Genomic DNA, 17,885 nt, shown 5'->3' with positions numbered 1-17,885 from the left:
TTATACAGGTATAGATATATATCTTTTAAAATGTCATTCCATTGTTGTCTGGCTTCTATTATTTCTGATAGAAATTTGCTTTAATTCAGATTGTTGTTCCACAGTGTGAAATCTATTTTCTCTTAGGGCTGTCTTTTATGATTTTCACAGATATTTGAGTATCATTTGTCTTACATGTGGTTGTCTTTTATTTATTCTGTTTGGGAATTGTTGAACTTCTTAGATCTGTAATCACTGGGTATTTTTCATTTCAGGTATTATATTTTCAGTACTAGAATTTTCATAGTCTTTATTTTTTTTGTAGTTTCTGACTTTCTCTTGAGATTCTTCATTGGTCTACTCATTATGTCCATCTTTTATTTCATCTACTTCAACATTCTTTTATAACCACCTTAAAGTCTCTGTTAATTTCAACATCTGGACTGTGTCAGAATCTCAGTATTGACTGGGTTATTTTCTTGATTTGGAGCCAAAATTCCTTGCTTCTTTACATATCTGTGCATTTATTATTATATGTTCAACATTTTAGATGACACACTGTAAATTGTGTTGCCTTTTTTACAAAGTATATAATTTTTCTCTGGCAGGCAGGAAGATCCTTTGGTATTTCAGCCTTTATTTTATTTTTTGTTAGGTCACTTCTATTTTGGTAAGTGCAGCATTCACTCTAGAGTATTTGCTTTATACTCTTAAGAGCTACCTTTGGGTAATCTCAGTTGAATGCCTGAAGTACTCAGCTCAGTGTCTTCTCTTGCTAGGTTAGAATTTTGGCACTGCATAACTTATACTTGTGTGTGGTGAACACAATCGCTTGGCCAAAAACCTGCAGTAAATCTCATGCATATTTCTGACTCCCACCCATTCCATAGCTGGAAATGTACTCTGGCTCTGGAATGCAGGTTCTGCCTGCTCAGGCTTAGTGATACTGCTGCTCAAATTAGGCTCTACTATCCTTCTCTACTAGCAAGAAAGTCCCCCCAGGCAGAAACAAGAATGATCATGCAACACGTTGGTGTTTCGCTTCTCTCAAGCGCCATGTCCTATACTGCCTTGTGTTCATTGCCTGAAATCAGGAAAAATTTAGTACTTGTTTTTCTGCCCTGATCAGAAATAGATGTCTCTAAAATTCATTGACTTTTAATTCAGATGAGATTAGTTGCTACCTCCTCTGCATATGCCTCAGACAAAATTAGGTATCTCTTCCTCTGTGGACTCATTCTATCTGTTATTTTCCTCTGTTGCCATTATTTGTTGACAAGTTAATTTGAGCAATATGCTATTTCTGAAATGAAGTATCATGTCTTTTCTTTGCATTCATTATGCCTAGTATATCATGTTTATTTTAAGAATATGATAGTTGTTGAATAAATGAGGAATCCTTTTGCTTCACCCAATAAATTATAGCTGCAAGAGTGTTTCTTTTTTTTTTTTATTTTTTTACTGTTTACTTCCAGTTTCACTTGTGTCTAGACTCAGTGTAAGCAGAGAAATATTCAAATATTATTCAAGAAACTCTATGGTGACTAAATTGATTGGAGAACTACTGATGAAACCATTAGGATGAATTGCACAATGATTGCTTAATTTCCTATTCTTGGAATGATCCCAATAGAAGATGCCTGCCAACAGTATAATTTAGGAGAGCCTCTGGGCAAAAGGACATTTTTCCTACCATAATGACATAAAGTTTTAATTTATGACAGTATGACTCAAAATATAAATCTAATGAGATGTATATATGTTTCTGTGCGTGCATAACACAATAAGAATCAAAAGTACTTTCATCAAAACCTCCAATTATGATATTTTTATCCAATAAAATGTAAGGACTATAACATTTTATTTTGTTTTGACCAAACTGGAACTTTAAAAATGATATAAAATTTTTATTTTTCTTTCTTCAGAAAAAAATCATTAATTTAGGAACACAGAATTTGTGAATAATAAATTGTTTTTTCACAAATAATATTAATACATTTTCCTATTTAAGATGAGTGACCCTCATTACCAAATTAATCCAGTACATTATTGAATGATTCTTTCAGATTCTTTTGTTTAGGTCAACATATATGATACATACCTCTCTATTCTTTGACCATGTATTTTCCCAGGTCCTGGGTAAAGAAGAACCTTCAAAAGGCATCAGAGAATGTTCCGCAGTGTCCATATTTTTACATATTTCATTCTCTTCTTTTGGCATGAAGTCAGTTGAGAAGGCTGGATACATAGAAGGGATGCTACTTTCAAATCCTATGTGGTAGTTATGATTTTCATTTTCGAATTCGCTCTGTGAATTAATTTTATCCAAACTAGTGGATGATGAAGCTAAAATATTGAATCTGTAATCATCGGCACCATGATATTTTCCTGTGGGGTTTCCCCAAGAGCTTCCTTTGTTTGTGTTTTCAGGATTTGATAGCACAGAGCTCCTAAAACCAATTACTGGTGTTTTCCTAACACGGTGACAGGAGAGTTCTGAGCTTTTAGAAGTGAATTCATTCAAGGATGTTTGGTGTGTTTCATCTAAGGAATGCCTTCTTGAGTCCCAGCTTGGTGTACCAGGCACAAAAACAGTGTTGTCTTCAATTTCACTCTGATAGAGTGGAATTTTATTACTGATCTCATCTACTAGCTGATCAAAACCCAGACTGACTTGGTTAGGGAAAAGAAACTGATTTACAGAGTGAAATTCTTGGTGCTCATGCTGCTCTCGATGTGATTCATTGGTATTTAGATCTGTTTTCCAACAATATGCCATTTTTTATTTTATGTGACTGAGTGGGTTGATTCTGCTCCAGATATATACCTGATGATATTATAAAAGAGGATAGGAATTTCCCTAGAGAAAACATAAAAAGAAACAAAAAATTCTTTGATTAATTAGAAATAAAGGAACTTGCAAAAAACAAATATGATGAATAAATATAAACAATTGTTTTGATTCTTCTCCTTAGCACATAAAATGATTCATGAATAATCTAAAACTCCATCAGGGCTCACAACATTAAAGTCTATGGGAGAGTATTGACTTTAGATTTGTGAAACTCTTATAAGAGAATAATAAGTCCATCTGAATTATGACAGGAATTTCATGAATCAATCAAAAATCAATATTCCCCTTTGAACTCCTTTTCCTACTGAAGATCCACTTGTCTCCACTTATCATCTCCTTCTGTATTCAATCATCTATAAGTGTGCTAGAATGTTAAAGTCTTCTATTAGCTAAACTTTTCTTCTGGATCAGCAATTACTTCATTCCTAGACATAGTCTTAACTTTTTTTCTCCTTTCCATAACCAATTATCTTGTAGGTTAGCTAGACCCTTTCTTCTCCTTCCCAAAACTCTTTAAACAATTGCAAACTTCTTTCATCACTTCTCCAAAATGACTTTCATTAGGTTCACCAATGAGCTTCATGTCAGTAAATTCACTTGACATTAATCAGTTTCTTTTTTTTATTTAAAGATTTTATTTATTTATTTGGCAGAGAGAGAGAGAGAGAAGGGAGCTGCAGGCAGAGGGAGAGGGAGAAGCAGGCTTCCCCACAGAGCAGGGACCACTTTCTGGGGCTCAATCCCAGGACTCTAGGATCATGACCTGAGTGGAAAGCAGACACTTAATCTATTGAGCCACCCAGGTGCCCCAATATTCATCAGTTTCTATTTTACTATATCTCTCTACAATACTTAATTCTATTCACCACACTTCTCATTTTAAAATTTTTTGCTTTCTTACTTTGACTCTGCAATACTGTACTCTCTGAATCCTTCTTTGTTTATTCTTTTTCAAAGACTCATTTGCCTATTACTAATTTTCCACCTGATTCTCATCAGAGCTGCTTTTCTTCTCAATTATTCTCTTCTTGTAAGTTATTTCATACTTCCCGTGGCTTTAAGTACCATTTATGTTAATGATGCCAGCCTAGACTATTCTTAATATTACCTTCTCAATGTCTCCACTTAGAAAATTTTTTTAACCTCCAAAAGAAAGTCCAAAACTTGTACCATAGTTCACCCAAGAACCTGCTCCAATTCCAGTGTTCTCTGTGACAGAAAATGACTTGACCATGCACTCAATTGCTCAGACCAGAAACCAGAGTTTCATCTTTGAATCTTACCTCATCTTTATTCTCCTATATCAAATAAACTACCAGTTCCTATAGAAAATCTTTCTTCTTCCTCTCTACCACTGCCACAATCCTAGTCTAAAGCTTTTATCCCCTTACCTGGAATGTGGCATTGTCTCTGAAACTGCTTCTACATTTTCTGCATCCATTCTTGTGTCCTGTAATCCTTTATAGTGATGTATTTAAGAGACTACACAAGTATCTCTTCTGGATATAGCTTTTCAGTAATTTTCCTACTGCCTCAGGATAACATCTATAGATGCTACATATGTAAGATTTCTCTTTCCCATTGTATCATTAGACCATGTTAATCTTTCTCACTTATAGCTCACTACCAAGTATTTTGCTTTACTCATAGTAGTTGCACATTTGTATTTGTTGAACAGATGATTTAGTAAGTTAAAGAATTATAATTGAGTTATAAGAAAATGAAATTGAAAAGTATTTGTGTCATTTTTATGAATTTATTAATTCCCTTAACAATTATATGTTTGTGTGTTAAAGACAAAAAAGGGGGGGATAATGATGATAGTGGTTCACTATCAAATATGATTCTCTATCAATTTTTACAGTGGCAATTGATTTTTATTCTGTTGGCACTAAGATTGACTTAAAACTCATAATGACCTAAGAAATAAATGAGTTAGATTTATTATACTGCTTTACACAAGAAATTGAACAGATAGATTTGGTGAAAAATTTTAGTTCAATGCAGCCAAGAATTAAACTTTCAAGAGATGTAAGTAAGAAGTGTATAAAATGAAGTGTTAACCAAAAAAAAATTAAGCTGTAAAATATTATTCCAAACTATGCTAATTCATAGGTCACATTATCTAGCCAGTCTTTTTCAGGAATTACCATTTTTTAATCTTCATGTTAGTAATGAATACTATGGTTCATTAAAACAAATGAAACTCAGGGCACCTGGATGGTGAAGTCAGTTAAGCATCCAGTTATTGGTTTTGGCCCAGGTCATGATCTTGGGATTGTTGGATCAAGCCTCATGTTGGGCTCCACAGTGGGAATAGAGCCTGCTTAAAAGTCTCTATCCCTCCCCCTCTGCCCCTCCTGCTCATGCTCTCACTCTCTAAAATTAATACATACTAAACTTGATAATATATAAATAAATAATATAAAATAAAAATAAACAAACAAATAAATAAATATTAAAACAAAAATGAGACTCCCTCATCTGACGCTATCATGAAACTCAGTATTTGTCAGCAGGTGTGACTTTAATTCTGACAACCAGAGTTAATATCTTATTGCAGTCTTTCTTAGCCCAGCCTGCTCTGACTTAGCTTAAATGTGGTAAATGTGGCTATATTAAGGTGATTTTAATAAATTGACAAATAATACTCAAACCCAACAAAAGGAAGATCAAAAAAATTGATAAGCCTCCAGCAACACTCATCAAAAAAAAAAAAAAGAGAGAGAGAGAGAGAGAGAGTACCCAAATAAACAAAATCACTAATGAAAGAGGAGAAATAACAACCAACATTACAGAAATACAAACATTTGTAACAGAATGTTATGAAAACCTATGTGCCAAACAACTGGACAATTTAGAAGAAATGGATAAACTCCTAGAAACATATAACCTACCAAAACTAAAGCAGGAAGAAATAGAAAATTTAACAGATCAGTTACCAGCAATGAAATTGAATAAGTAATCAAAAAACTCCCAAAAACTAAAGTCCAGGACCATATGGCTTCACAGCGAATTCTACCAAACATTTAAAAGAAGAATTAATACCTATTCTTCTCAAACTATTCCAAAAAATGCAAGAGGAAGGAAAGCTTCCATATTCATTCTATGAGGCCAGTATAACCCTGATACCAAAAACATAAAGGCAACACAAAAAAGAAAACTACAGAGACACCTAGGTGTCTCAGTCTGTTAAGCATCTGACTCTTGATTTCAGCTCAGGTCATGATCTCAGAGTCCTGAGATCTTGCCCATGATGGGCTCTATGCTCAGTGGGGAGTCTGTTTGAGGATTCTCTCCCTCTCCCTCTGTCCCTCCCCCTCTCGGTTCTCTTTCTCAAATAAATAAAATTTTTTTTAAAGAGAACTTTAAAATATCTTTTATGAATATAGATGCAAATATCATTAACAAAATATAAGCAAACCGAGTTCAACAATACATTAAAAAAAACCATACACCATGACCAAGTGAGATTTATTCCCAAGACACAAAGATGGTCCAATAATTACAAGACAAACAACATGATATGTCACATCAGTAAGAGAAAGAATAAAAACTGTATGATCATTTCAGTTGATGCAGAAAAAGCATTTGACAAAGTACAACATCCATTCATGATAAAAACCCTCTGCAAAGTAGGTCTGGAAGGAATATACCTCAACATGATAAAGGCCTTACATGAAAAACCCACAGCCAACAACATACTCAACAGGGAAAAGCTGAGAGCTTTTCCCCTAAGGTCAGGAACAAGTTAAGGATGTCCACTCTCAACATTTTTTTTCGACATAGTACTGGAAGTTCTAGGTACAGCAGTTAGACAACATAAAAAAAAAAGGCATCCAAATTGGTAAGGAAGAGGTAAAACTCTCACTATTTGCAGATTACATGGTACTATATATAGAAAACCCTAAGGACTCCACCAAAAAAACTACTGGAACTGATAAATGAATTCAGTAAAGTCGCAGGATACAAAATCAATGTACAGAAATCTGTTGCAATCCTATACACTAATAATGAAGCAGCAAAAAGTGAAATCAAGAAAACAATCCCACCTGGAATTGCACCAAAACCAACAAAACATCTAGGAATAAACTTAACTAAAGAGGTGAAAGACCTGTACTCTGAAAGTTACAAAACAACGATGAAAGAAATTCCAACGATACAAAGAAACGGAAAGACATTCCATGCTCATGGATTGGAAGAACAAATATTGTTAAAAGGTCTGTACTGTGACGCCTGGGTGACTCAGCCAGTTAGGCGCCTGCCTTTGGCTCAGGTCATGATCCTGAGGTTCTGGGATTGAGCCCCTGCTCAGTGGGGAGCCTGCTTCTCCTCTCTCCTTCCCGCTCGTGCTCTCTCTCACTATCTCTGTCTCTCCCAAATAAATAAATAAAACATTTTTTAAAAAAAGGTCTATACTACTCAAAGCAATCTACACATTTAATGTAATTCCTATCAAAATACCAACAGCATTTTTCACAGAACTACAAAAAAACCATCCTAAAATTTGTATGGAACCACAAAACACCTTGAATAGACAAAACAATCTTGTAAAGAAAAACAAAGCGGGAGGTATCACAATTCCAGGTTTCAAGTTATGTTACAAAGCAGTAGTAATTAAGAGTACAGTGCTGACATAAATATGGACACATAGATCAATGGAATAGAACACCAAACCTAGAAATAAACCCACAATTATATGGTTAATTAATCTTTGACAAAGGAGAAATTAATATTCACTGGGGAAAAGACACTATCTTCAACAAATGGTGTTGGGAAAACTAGACAGCCACATGCAAAAATAATAAAAATGGATGACTTTATTTTATCATACACAAAAATAAACTCAAAATGGATTAAAGACCTAAATGTGAGACCTGAAACTATAAAAATCCTTGAAGAGAGCATGGGCAGTAATCTCTCTGACATCGGCTGTAGCAACATTTTTCTAGATATGTCTCCTGAGCCAAAGGAAACAAAAGCAAAAATAAATTATTGGGACGATGTCAAAATAAAAAGTTTCTGCACAGTGAAAGGACCAACAAAACTAAAAGGTAAACTACTGAATGGGAAAAGATATTTGCAAATGACCTATCTGATAAAGGGTTAGTATCAAAAATATATAAAGAACTGATAAAACTCGATGGCCAAAACCCAAATAATCCAATTAAAAAATAGAAGAAACGAAGAGACATTTCTCCAAAGAAGACATACAGATGGATAACAGACTCATGAAAAGATGCTCAACATCATTCATCACCAGGGAAATGTGAATCAAAACTACAATGAGGTTATCAACTTACACTTGTCAGAAGGGCTAAAATCAAAACCACAAGAAACAAGTATTGGCAAAGTTGTGGAGAAAAAGCCCTCTTGCAGTGTTGGTGGGAATGCAAGCTGGGGTAGCCACTGTGAAAAACAGTATGGAGATTCCTCAAAAAGTTAAAAATAGAACTACCCTACGATCCAGTAATTGAACTACTGGGTATTTACCCCCAAAATACAAAAACACTAATTCAAAGGGATACATGCACCCCTATGTTGATTACAGCATTACATTATTTACAATAGCCAAGATATGGAAACAGCCCAAGTGTCAATCAATAGGGGATGGATAAAGAAGAGGTGGTATGTGTATATACACCAGAATACTATTTGTAACACTATGGATAGAGCTAGGGAATATAATGCTAAGCAAAATAAGTCAGAGAAAGACAAATACCACATGATTTCACTCATATGTGGAAGAAACAAAACAAACGAGCAAAGGAAAAAGAGGGAGAAAGAGAGAAACCAAGAAACAGATTCTTAACTATAGAGAACAAACTGAAGGTTACTGAAGGGGAGGTGGGTGGGGAGTTGGGGGAAACAGAGGATGGGGATTAAAGAGTATAGTTATCATGATTAAAAAAATGATTAAAAAATCAAACAAATTAAAAGTTTTTTAAAGTGAAAAAAATATGATTTTTTTCTTTACACGTAGAAAAGTGACTTTATAATTTTTTGTGGCTTCAAAGAACTGATTGGGTTTTTTAAAAATTATTTCTTAATTTTGTAGAGCCATTAAAGAAGGTCTTTAAAGGTATCACTAGTCTGATCCTGAAGTTAAAGATTCCTTTAGGCTGTAGCATTTGTTGTTGTTAGTAATAAAAGTGATACCTAATATTTTTGAGACCAACTCTGTGCTACTACTTTATATGTATTAACACATTTATTTCTCATCTCAACCTGTAATATTATTATTGCCACTTAACAAATGAGAAAATTGAAACACTGAAAGGTGAATTAATTTACCCAAGGTCTCCAAGTTTGTGTTTACAGATTTGTTTTAAGCAAGGATTAAAGAGACACATATAGGTGGTCATATCATACTAATATCACATCTAGAGCTGTCTGAATTTAGGCAGTGCAACATAGTACCAACTCAACTCAAAGAACGTCTACTGAAAAGAGTTGAAAACTTTTAAATTTTTATTAATAATGATATTTTCTCAAGCATTTCTCACAGTACTGAAACTTGAAATGGGTTAGAGGCCTTTCTGAAAAATCTCATTATCATGAGATAAAGGAGAATGAGAAATACTTATCTATATTGAAAATGTAATAAAAACAAAACTTATTTCAGATTCACTTTTTCAATATTAAATTTGGCGATTTTAAGGAATTTCTAATAATTTTAAATCACATCCTTACCATCACAATCTAGAAGTTAAATTATTTCTTAGTTTATAAACAAACAGAAACATTATTTAGTACCGGCTAGCAAATGTGTATACTCTGCATTATGAAGTAATGAATAAACTAATTGAAAATCATATACCTTGACTTTGAGGCAGAACTGTACATACAGATTAAAAGCAATTACAACATAATTGAGAAGACATGGCTATCACTTCCTGATTTATATAAGACACTTCAGAACCAAAAAAAAAAAAAAAATGTGTAATAGGCAGTATAATGCCCCCCCTCCAAAATATTTCCATGTCTCAATACATGAAAACCTGTGAATGTGTTAGGTTATATGGCAAAAAGGTTGCAGATGGATTAGGTTTCCTAATCAGCTGACCTTAAAATAGGGAGATTACCTGAGTGGGTTTAGCATAATCACAAGGAACTTTAAAAGTGGAAGAGGAAGTAATAGAGGTGGTCAGAGTGATAGGATTTGAGAAAGACTCAGCCTGCTTTTGCTGGCTTTGAAGGTGGAAAACCCGGCCATAAGCCAAGGAATTCAAACAGCCTTTAGAAGCTAGAAAGGACAAGTTTAAACAGATTTTCCCTTTTCTAAAAGCCTCCCGAAAGGGACACAGCCCTTCCAACACTTTGGTTTTAGTACAATGAGACCGATGTTGTATTTCTGACCTACAAAATTGTATGATAAATTGTTTTGTTTTAAGGCACTAAGTTTGTAATCATTTGTTACAGTAGCAATATAAAATCAATATAATATGCAAACTGGAAGCTGCTTCCTAAATTGATTGGAAAACCAGAGACTGGAAGTATAGCAGACAGCACAAAAACAGTCCTTTATTCTTTGTTGGTACGTTCAGCTAAATTCAAACAGGGTATTGAAAAGATGTTAATAATGACAACTTAGTTTACTGCAATTGCTTTTAACCTTCCATTCAGTTCAATTTTTCAGGTATCAGTTTTTTATTGAGGGTTAATTACTCATCTGGCCTCAGGAGAAAGTACAGACAGAATTTAGGCACCTATCAGAGAAAGGGCAGCCTCTGCCAGCTGCTTCCATTTTCTAAATCTACGAAGGTGCAGATATCATCCAAATAGCCCCAGTGTTCGGAATGGGAACAAAAATATTTGTTTTACAAAAGAGCAAAGAAAATGTCTGAAGGTGTCTGTTCTTGATTCAAAAAGTCCTGGCTATCCTACTGAATTAGTGTATCTGCAGGGGGGACCTGAGAAGAGGGTGAGAGAAATATATTACAAGGCTGAAGAAAAATGATTTTTGTATCAGATAGCAAATTGTAGGCATTGGAAACTTACCAGTTTTTAAAATATATATAAATGTCATAGAAGATAAAATCATGACAACATAAGACATGTCAAAGTCTAATCAAGCCAAACGATCTGTATTGTCAGTAAGGTGAAGGGAAAGTCTATAGACTATGGAGCTAACCTGGTTCCTGAGAAAACTCTGGGCTGAAAGGATGATCTGAAATTCCCATCTTTCTTCATCTGCTGAACCAATTATATATATCATGCAGACACAGAGAGACACTTACATTTTAGCTAGATGTAAATTTGAACTTTCTCAGCTCAATTTGCTGTATGAATATAGAGAAGACCACAAACAATTCTATATATGTATGTAAATATATATAATTTACATTATGTCTAATTTGGAATTGGGCAATGATGAGGTAAATGTGTTATTATTATCATGAGCCCTGATATTATTTTCACCTAAGTGAAAGCAAGAGGTGCTTGGGGAAAATATTAATCTCCAAAAGTCTCTATCAGGTGCATTTTTACATGAACAGTTGACATTTTATTATACACGTGTAATCCAATAAAAGCCTCACTTCTCATTAGACTGCCTAAGCTTCTTAGACATGAAAAATCTGAAGCTCTTATTTATTCTTATTTTGGGGAGATATTGGCTTAAATAAATGAACTCATTTATTCATCCGTCTGCAGTTGACCCTTGAACAATGCAGTAGTTAGGGACGCTGATCCCTCCTGCAGTCAGAAATCCACATTTAATTTTTGATTTCCCCGAAATATCTACTAATAGCCTACTGTTGACTGGAAGCCTTGCCAGTAATGTAGATGGTTGATTAACACATATTGTTATCAAAAAAATCATAAGGAAGAGAAAATACTTTCATAGTACCGTACTGTACTTACTGACACAAAAATTTAGGTAGCTTAAAAAATGAATCATCTGTCAGAACCTACATCGATATTGTCTAATGTAATACAAAACACTGTAGGTGTTATATATATATTACTAAGACTAGACATCAAAAATAAAAGATAATGTGAAAAACAAATTCATATTTATTACAGGTACAATGATTCATGCATTGATAACAAAGACACAGCAATACAGTTGCTTTTTGATAGCCTAGTGTAATCAAACAATTGCTTTATAGTAATTCACGTTCATAAGACACTATAGAAACACTGTTACTTTTTTCATTGTTACTTTTTAAAAAAGATTTATTCATGTATTTGAGAGAGAGTGCATGCAGGCATGGGAATTGGGGGAGGGGCAGAGGGAGAGAATCTCCAGCAGACTCCATGCTGAGCATGGAGCCCAGTGTCCCATGACCCATGAGATCATGACCTGAGCCAAAATCATGAGTCAGACACTTAACCTACTAAGAGACCCAGGTGCCTCCTTTGCTACATTTTTTAAAAAACCATTTACCTATGATGATAGGCTGATACTCAGTTTCTCCAATTACAGGAGAGACATACTGTATGATAATGTGATTTTTTGAAAGTGAAGTTATAAAACAGTAAGAAAATTAACGTATGGTTATTTTATATTAAATACCACTCACACTATGCCTATGTAAGGATAGGCTATCCACTTCCACACAAGTCTTTTATACACAATGTTCTACACAATGAATACTTAATGACACAATCTTATACAGTTCTTGCCATGTAGTTATTAGATTTCCACACAAAGACACACACAATGGATTAGTTTATTAACTGTATGGCATGATGATTATATACTGTCCAGTAAGTGGAAGTGGATCATCCTAAAGGTCTTCATCCTCATTGTCCTCATATTGAGCAGGCAGAGGAGGAAGAGGAGGCAGGGGAGGGGTTGGTTTCGTCATCTCAGGCATGCAGGTGGAGGAGGTGGAAGGGGAGGCAGGAGATTCAGGCACACTCAGTGTAACTTTACAAAATTCACAGTTATTTCTGACTTTTCTTGCTTTTTCATTTCTCTCAAAATGTGTCTACGCAGTACCAATCCTTCTTTATCATTTGTTTTACTTTCAGCACATGTATTATGGAAGGGTCCATGTCATAAAAGAAGTCAAAAGCAGTCTTGAATAATTGGAACCCTTCATTAGCTAAATTATCTAATGTTAATTTGTTTTTTGGCACTGCTTCCTCTATATTTTCTTCCTCATGATCTGGCGCTGGTTTGGAAGCATTCATCTCCATCAGGTTGTCTTCTGTTAATTCCTCTGCTTAGATCTTGAATTTCTCCAAAATCGATATCTTGAAGGCCTTCATCCTACACCTTTGTTGCCATATTCGCAATCTTATGATTTCCTTGATTGGCTCTGTCTTAAATCCTCTGAAGTTATGCACAACATCTGGACACATTTTCCTCCAGCAGGAATTTACTATTTTGGGAATCATGGTTTTCATGGCTTTTTCTATAACAGCGATGGCATCTTTAATGGTGTAATCCTTCCAGACTTTCATGATGTTCTCTCTATTAAGGTTCTCTTCCATAGCATTGACAATCCTTTCCATATGTACTGTGTGTAATGAGCCTTAAAGGTCCTTACTATCCTCTAATCTAGAGGCCGATTATAGAGACTTTGTATTTGGGGGCAAGTAGGCCACTTTGATGCCCTTGGTGTTGAGCTCATGGGGTTCTGGGGGGCCAAGGGCATTGTCCAATATCAGAAGAATTTTAAAAGGCAGTCCCTTAGTGACTCGGTACTTCCTGACTTCAGGGACAAAGCATTCTTGGTACTAATCCAGAAGAAAAGGGTTCTTGTCCAGCCCTTCTTGTCATACAAGCAAAAGATTGGTAGCTGGTGTTCATCTTTCTTCTTCAAAGCTTGGGGTTAGAAGCTTTATAGATAAAGGCAGCTCTGATCATAAACCTGGCTGCATTTGCATAAAATAGTAGGGTTAGCCTGTTCCTTCCTGCCTTAAATCCTAGGGCTTGCTTCTCTTCCTTACTAATAAATGTCCTTTGTGGCATTTTTTCCCCAGAATAGGACACTTTCATCTGCATTAAAAGCCTGTCCAGGCAGATATCTTTTCTCCTCAGTGATTTTCTTAATGATATCTGGGAACTGCTCCCTCTTGATCAACGGAAGCTGCTTCTCTTGTTATCTTGACATTTTTTAAATACAAACTTCCTTCTGTAATAATCAAACCATCCTTTGCTGGCATTAAATTCTCTAGCTTTAGATCCTCCACCTTTCTTTTGCCTTAAGTTGTCATATGATGACTTCACTTTCTCTTGAGTCATATCAGACTCAGTTGTATATATTGCCCATATTAGGCATAGACGTACGCCTTTCTTTTAGTAATCCTGCACCCATTTAAAAGCTGCACTTTCAATGAGATAAAAAGGAATTTCACAAAAAGTGCAAGGTTTTTATGCTTGCTAGTGTGGCTGCCATCATCGATTCATAAATTTCTTTTTCTTTTTTTTTACAATAGTTCATATGCTGGACTCGTTTATTTTGAAATGGTGGGCAACTGCAACTACAGACTTCCATCTACTGTACATATGAAGCAATTCAACTTTTTATTGTAATATCATGACTTTTCTCTGCTTCTTGGGCAAACTTCCAGCATCGCTAGTGACACTTTGTATGGGTCCAATGGTATTATTCAAGGCTAATGATATTATACTAAACATGATGAAAAGTATACAAAAATATGCAGGCCTTTCCTTGGAAAGGCTAGAAAAAAAATACCCATCTCAATAGCAATGAGCATCACTAACATCCAGATTGTGATATTGAAATACTACTCATTAAAAGCAGGGCTACGTGGGGGACCAGCTCATTTCTGCTCTAGAGAAAATAATGTATAAGGTGAGTTTAAGAGATCCTATTACTGTAGTTAGTAAGGAAGCTATCAGAGGATACAAGGGTGTGCCAAAAAGTGTAATAACTAAAATGGATGAAAACATACCATATGTGTTTAAATGCATACATTCATAATGACACACATACACACATACAACTAATTTCCTTTGTACAACACAGGGTTAATAGAGTACATCATAAAACATTTGTTTTGTCTTTTTTTATATCAAATGATCCCTGCATAAATAAGGCAAAATTTCTCTTTGTAGACGCCATGAACTAATAAATGAAGAAAGAATGATAAATTGGGTTATCAATAGTTTACAATAAATTATGAATTATAAAATCTAGGCATCAAGCATTGGTGGCTTCTAACACCACAAAAAGAAAGGCAGCCACCTTTCTGATACAAGATTTGAAACTACCATGAAGAAGTCTTACAAATAATTCAACCTTAATTTATCTGATTAAACTTCTATATCCAATTACTAATGTCCAAGAAACACAGAGGGCAGAGGAACATGTTAAACCAAAAACAGGATAAAAATCGATATAGGAAAAATAAGCTAGTTTCTTCAACAAATAAATTGCGAGGGGAAAAAAGGAATGAAAATGAAACACATTAATTGAAAAAAAAATTATAAAAATGTACCGACTCCCACCTGACTGCCAAAGGAAAAAAGACAAAATAAAGCCATACAGCTTAGGTATATGCATTTGGATAATGAAACTATATAGAAAACTACAGTGTGATACCAGAAGGGTGTTTATTTTTGGGGAGAGGATGGGTGTTGTGATGGGGAGATGCATGGGGGACTTTATCGGTGGCAGGAAAGGTTTATCTTTTGACAACAAGGGTGGTTGTTCAACTTATAATAGCACATTAAGCTGTACCCTTGCTTTAGGTCATTGCTAATATCATAAATTTTACAAAGGGAATAGGCAGCTAGATTTTGTAGACATGTGGAAATTGAGGATTTGTACAAAATCTAAATGAAGATGCCAAGTAAATATTTGCACATACGTTTTTTTAATTCAGGAGAGTTGTTTAAGGAGAATTTAATTAATTAAGAAGAGATGTAACCGATCTAAAAATGGAATCTTGATGTAGGAGACATCCCCTATTAAAGGAATGGACCCCAAAAGTAAAAATAAAAAATATTCTGAGAGTTAGGAAGAAAACTGTAAGCCACTATCATTTCATTTTCTCCACTTCTGGAAGTAGAAAGAGGGAAAAAAGTGTAAGGCAAGTGGCTCCTTTTTAAGACCTCATTAGGTAGTTGCACGTATTTCTTTTCACATCAGTTGGCCTGAATATAAAACCACAAGGGGGGCGCCTGGGTGGCACAGCGGTCAAGCGTCTGCCTTCGGCTCAGGGTGTGATCCCCGCATTATGGGATCGAGCCCCACATCAGGCACCTCTGCTATGAGCCTGCTTCTTCCTCTCCCACTCCCCCTGCTTGTGTTCCCTCTCTCGCTGGCTGTCTCTATCTCTGTCAAATAAATAAATAAAGTCTTCAAAAAAAAACAAAAACAAAACAAAACAAAAAACCACAAGGAAGGCTGGGAAATGTGGTTCCTTATGGTGTTGCCATGAGACCAGAAGAAACATGACTATGCTGTTACTAAGAGGAAGAAATCATCTTATTTAGAGCATTCATGATGGGATGATTTTCCATTTCTCTGGGAGGCCTGGAGTTAGAATGTGAAATGCACACACTGAACCAGGTGCACTAGGAGCAGAAGTGCCTAATAGATGTGGAGAAACAAGGTCAGTAGATGTTAGTAAGTAGGAGGGATGTAGGCAATAGAGCAAGATGTCCTGGGATTCTGAAGAGTAGAGTTTACTATGAACTGTTGTTTAAGAATAGTGTTAGAAGGGCACCTGGGTGGCACAGTCTGTTGAGCCTTCCACTCTTGGTTTCGGCTCAGGGTCGGGAAATGGAGACCAGGGAAGGGCATCAGGCTCTGTACGCAGCCAGCTTGGAATTCCTCTCTTCCTCTCCCTTTGCCCCCAACACCGCCAACCCCCCCCCACCCCGCGCGTGCTCTCTCTCTAAAGTAAATAAATAAATCTTTTCTTAAAAAGGAATAAAATGTTAGAAATGAAAGACCTATAAGGCAGTGGCAGTGGCAATCTGGATGAACATTGGCCTTGCCTCCTCCTGTTCCTTGGTATGTGGGCATGGAAGAATCAACAGCTTCCACAGGAGGGCTGCAAAGCAGCAGGTCCTGAGCTGAGCCAGGTTTCCCTTTAGGAAAAGGAAGTGAAGGAAGGCTAAAGAATTCAACAACACATCTTGTAGAAATTAAATCTCATTTGGAAAAAGTGCTTCCCCCTGTATCTTGCGACTTGGAATTTCTGTTACTCTTCTTACATTGAGGGGACACGGAATACAAAGCACTAGTTAATTCTGTTCTAGTTTTTTAAAATTAGCTGTTTAATTTAAATATACTGAAATTGTTTAACAATTTATTAGTATGTTTATAGTAATCCATTTCAGGCACACCAAAGTTACATTTTTAGAATATGAGAATATTCTTTAAAAGGATTTATATTTATGAAACATTATACATTTTCATTATAAAGTACCAGCAACAGATTGTTTTCTGTCATTTTTTAAAGATTATTTATTTATTTATTTGACAGAGATAGACAGCCAGCAAGAGAGGGAACACAAGCAGGGGGAGTGGGAGAGGAAGAAGCAGGCTCCCAGCAGAGGAGCCTGGTGTGGGACTCTATCCCGGAACGCCAGGATCACGCCCTGAGCTGAAGGCACACGCCTAACGACTGCGCTACCCAGGCGTCCCAGTTTTCTGTCATTTTAAATTGTCGAGAATTAGAGTAAAACCACAAATCGTTATGTAACTAGGCTAAATTTCATAGTATCCTGGTCCAAAATCATTTGGACTGCTTTGTTTTACCTGACCCAGGAACTTAGCCCTTAAATATTTTCTTGGGAAACAATAATCAATAGGGCAATTCCAGGGGCTAAACATAATTCCATGAAACTACAGCAAATTGATTTTCTACCATATCATCCAATATACAAATTTTTAATCTATTTTACCTTTTTAAAAACATTAATCTGGGCATTTTTAAATAAAAATAAAAATATTGCTTGATTGTCATATTTATTTCCATCTACTTCAAGCTTCATTGCTAAATACTAAAATAGCTTAGCAAAATTTTCCATACATGCAAAGGTTACCCTTTCTGTAAATATTTGATCTAAGTAGCAGAAGCAGGTCAATAACATTTTTTTCTTTGGGGGAACTCTAAT

The 17,885-nt window shown here is 35.4% G+C and overlaps 1 protein-coding gene across 2 annotated transcripts in view; it reads right to left on the bottom strand.

Moving 5' to 3' along the window:
* Positions 1-17,885, bottom strand: part of PIK3C2G (phosphatidylinositol-4-phosphate 3-kinase catalytic subunit type 2 gamma) — a 358,071-nt gene that overhangs the window by 325,410 nt on the left and 14,776 nt on the right. For both annotated transcript variants that reach the window (XM_034645915.1, XM_011228226.3), the window contains exon 2: positions 2,081-2,839. In XM_034645915.1, coding sequence (XP_034501806.1) covers positions 2,081-2,758 — 678 coding nt within the window. In that variant the 5' untranslated portion in view covers positions 2,759-2,839. The remainder of the gene's footprint in view (positions 1-2,080; positions 2,840-17,885) is intronic.

Source organism: Ailuropoda melanoleuca, chromosome 16 (assembly GCF_002007445.2).
Source record: "Ailuropoda melanoleuca isolate Jingjing chromosome 16, ASM200744v2, whole genome shotgun sequence".
Lineage (NCBI taxonomy): Eukaryota > Metazoa > Chordata > Mammalia > Carnivora > Ursidae > Ailuropoda > Ailuropoda melanoleuca.
The sequence above is the reverse complement of the archived record's forward strand: the minus strand, read 5'-3'. Positions and strand labels throughout refer to the sequence as shown.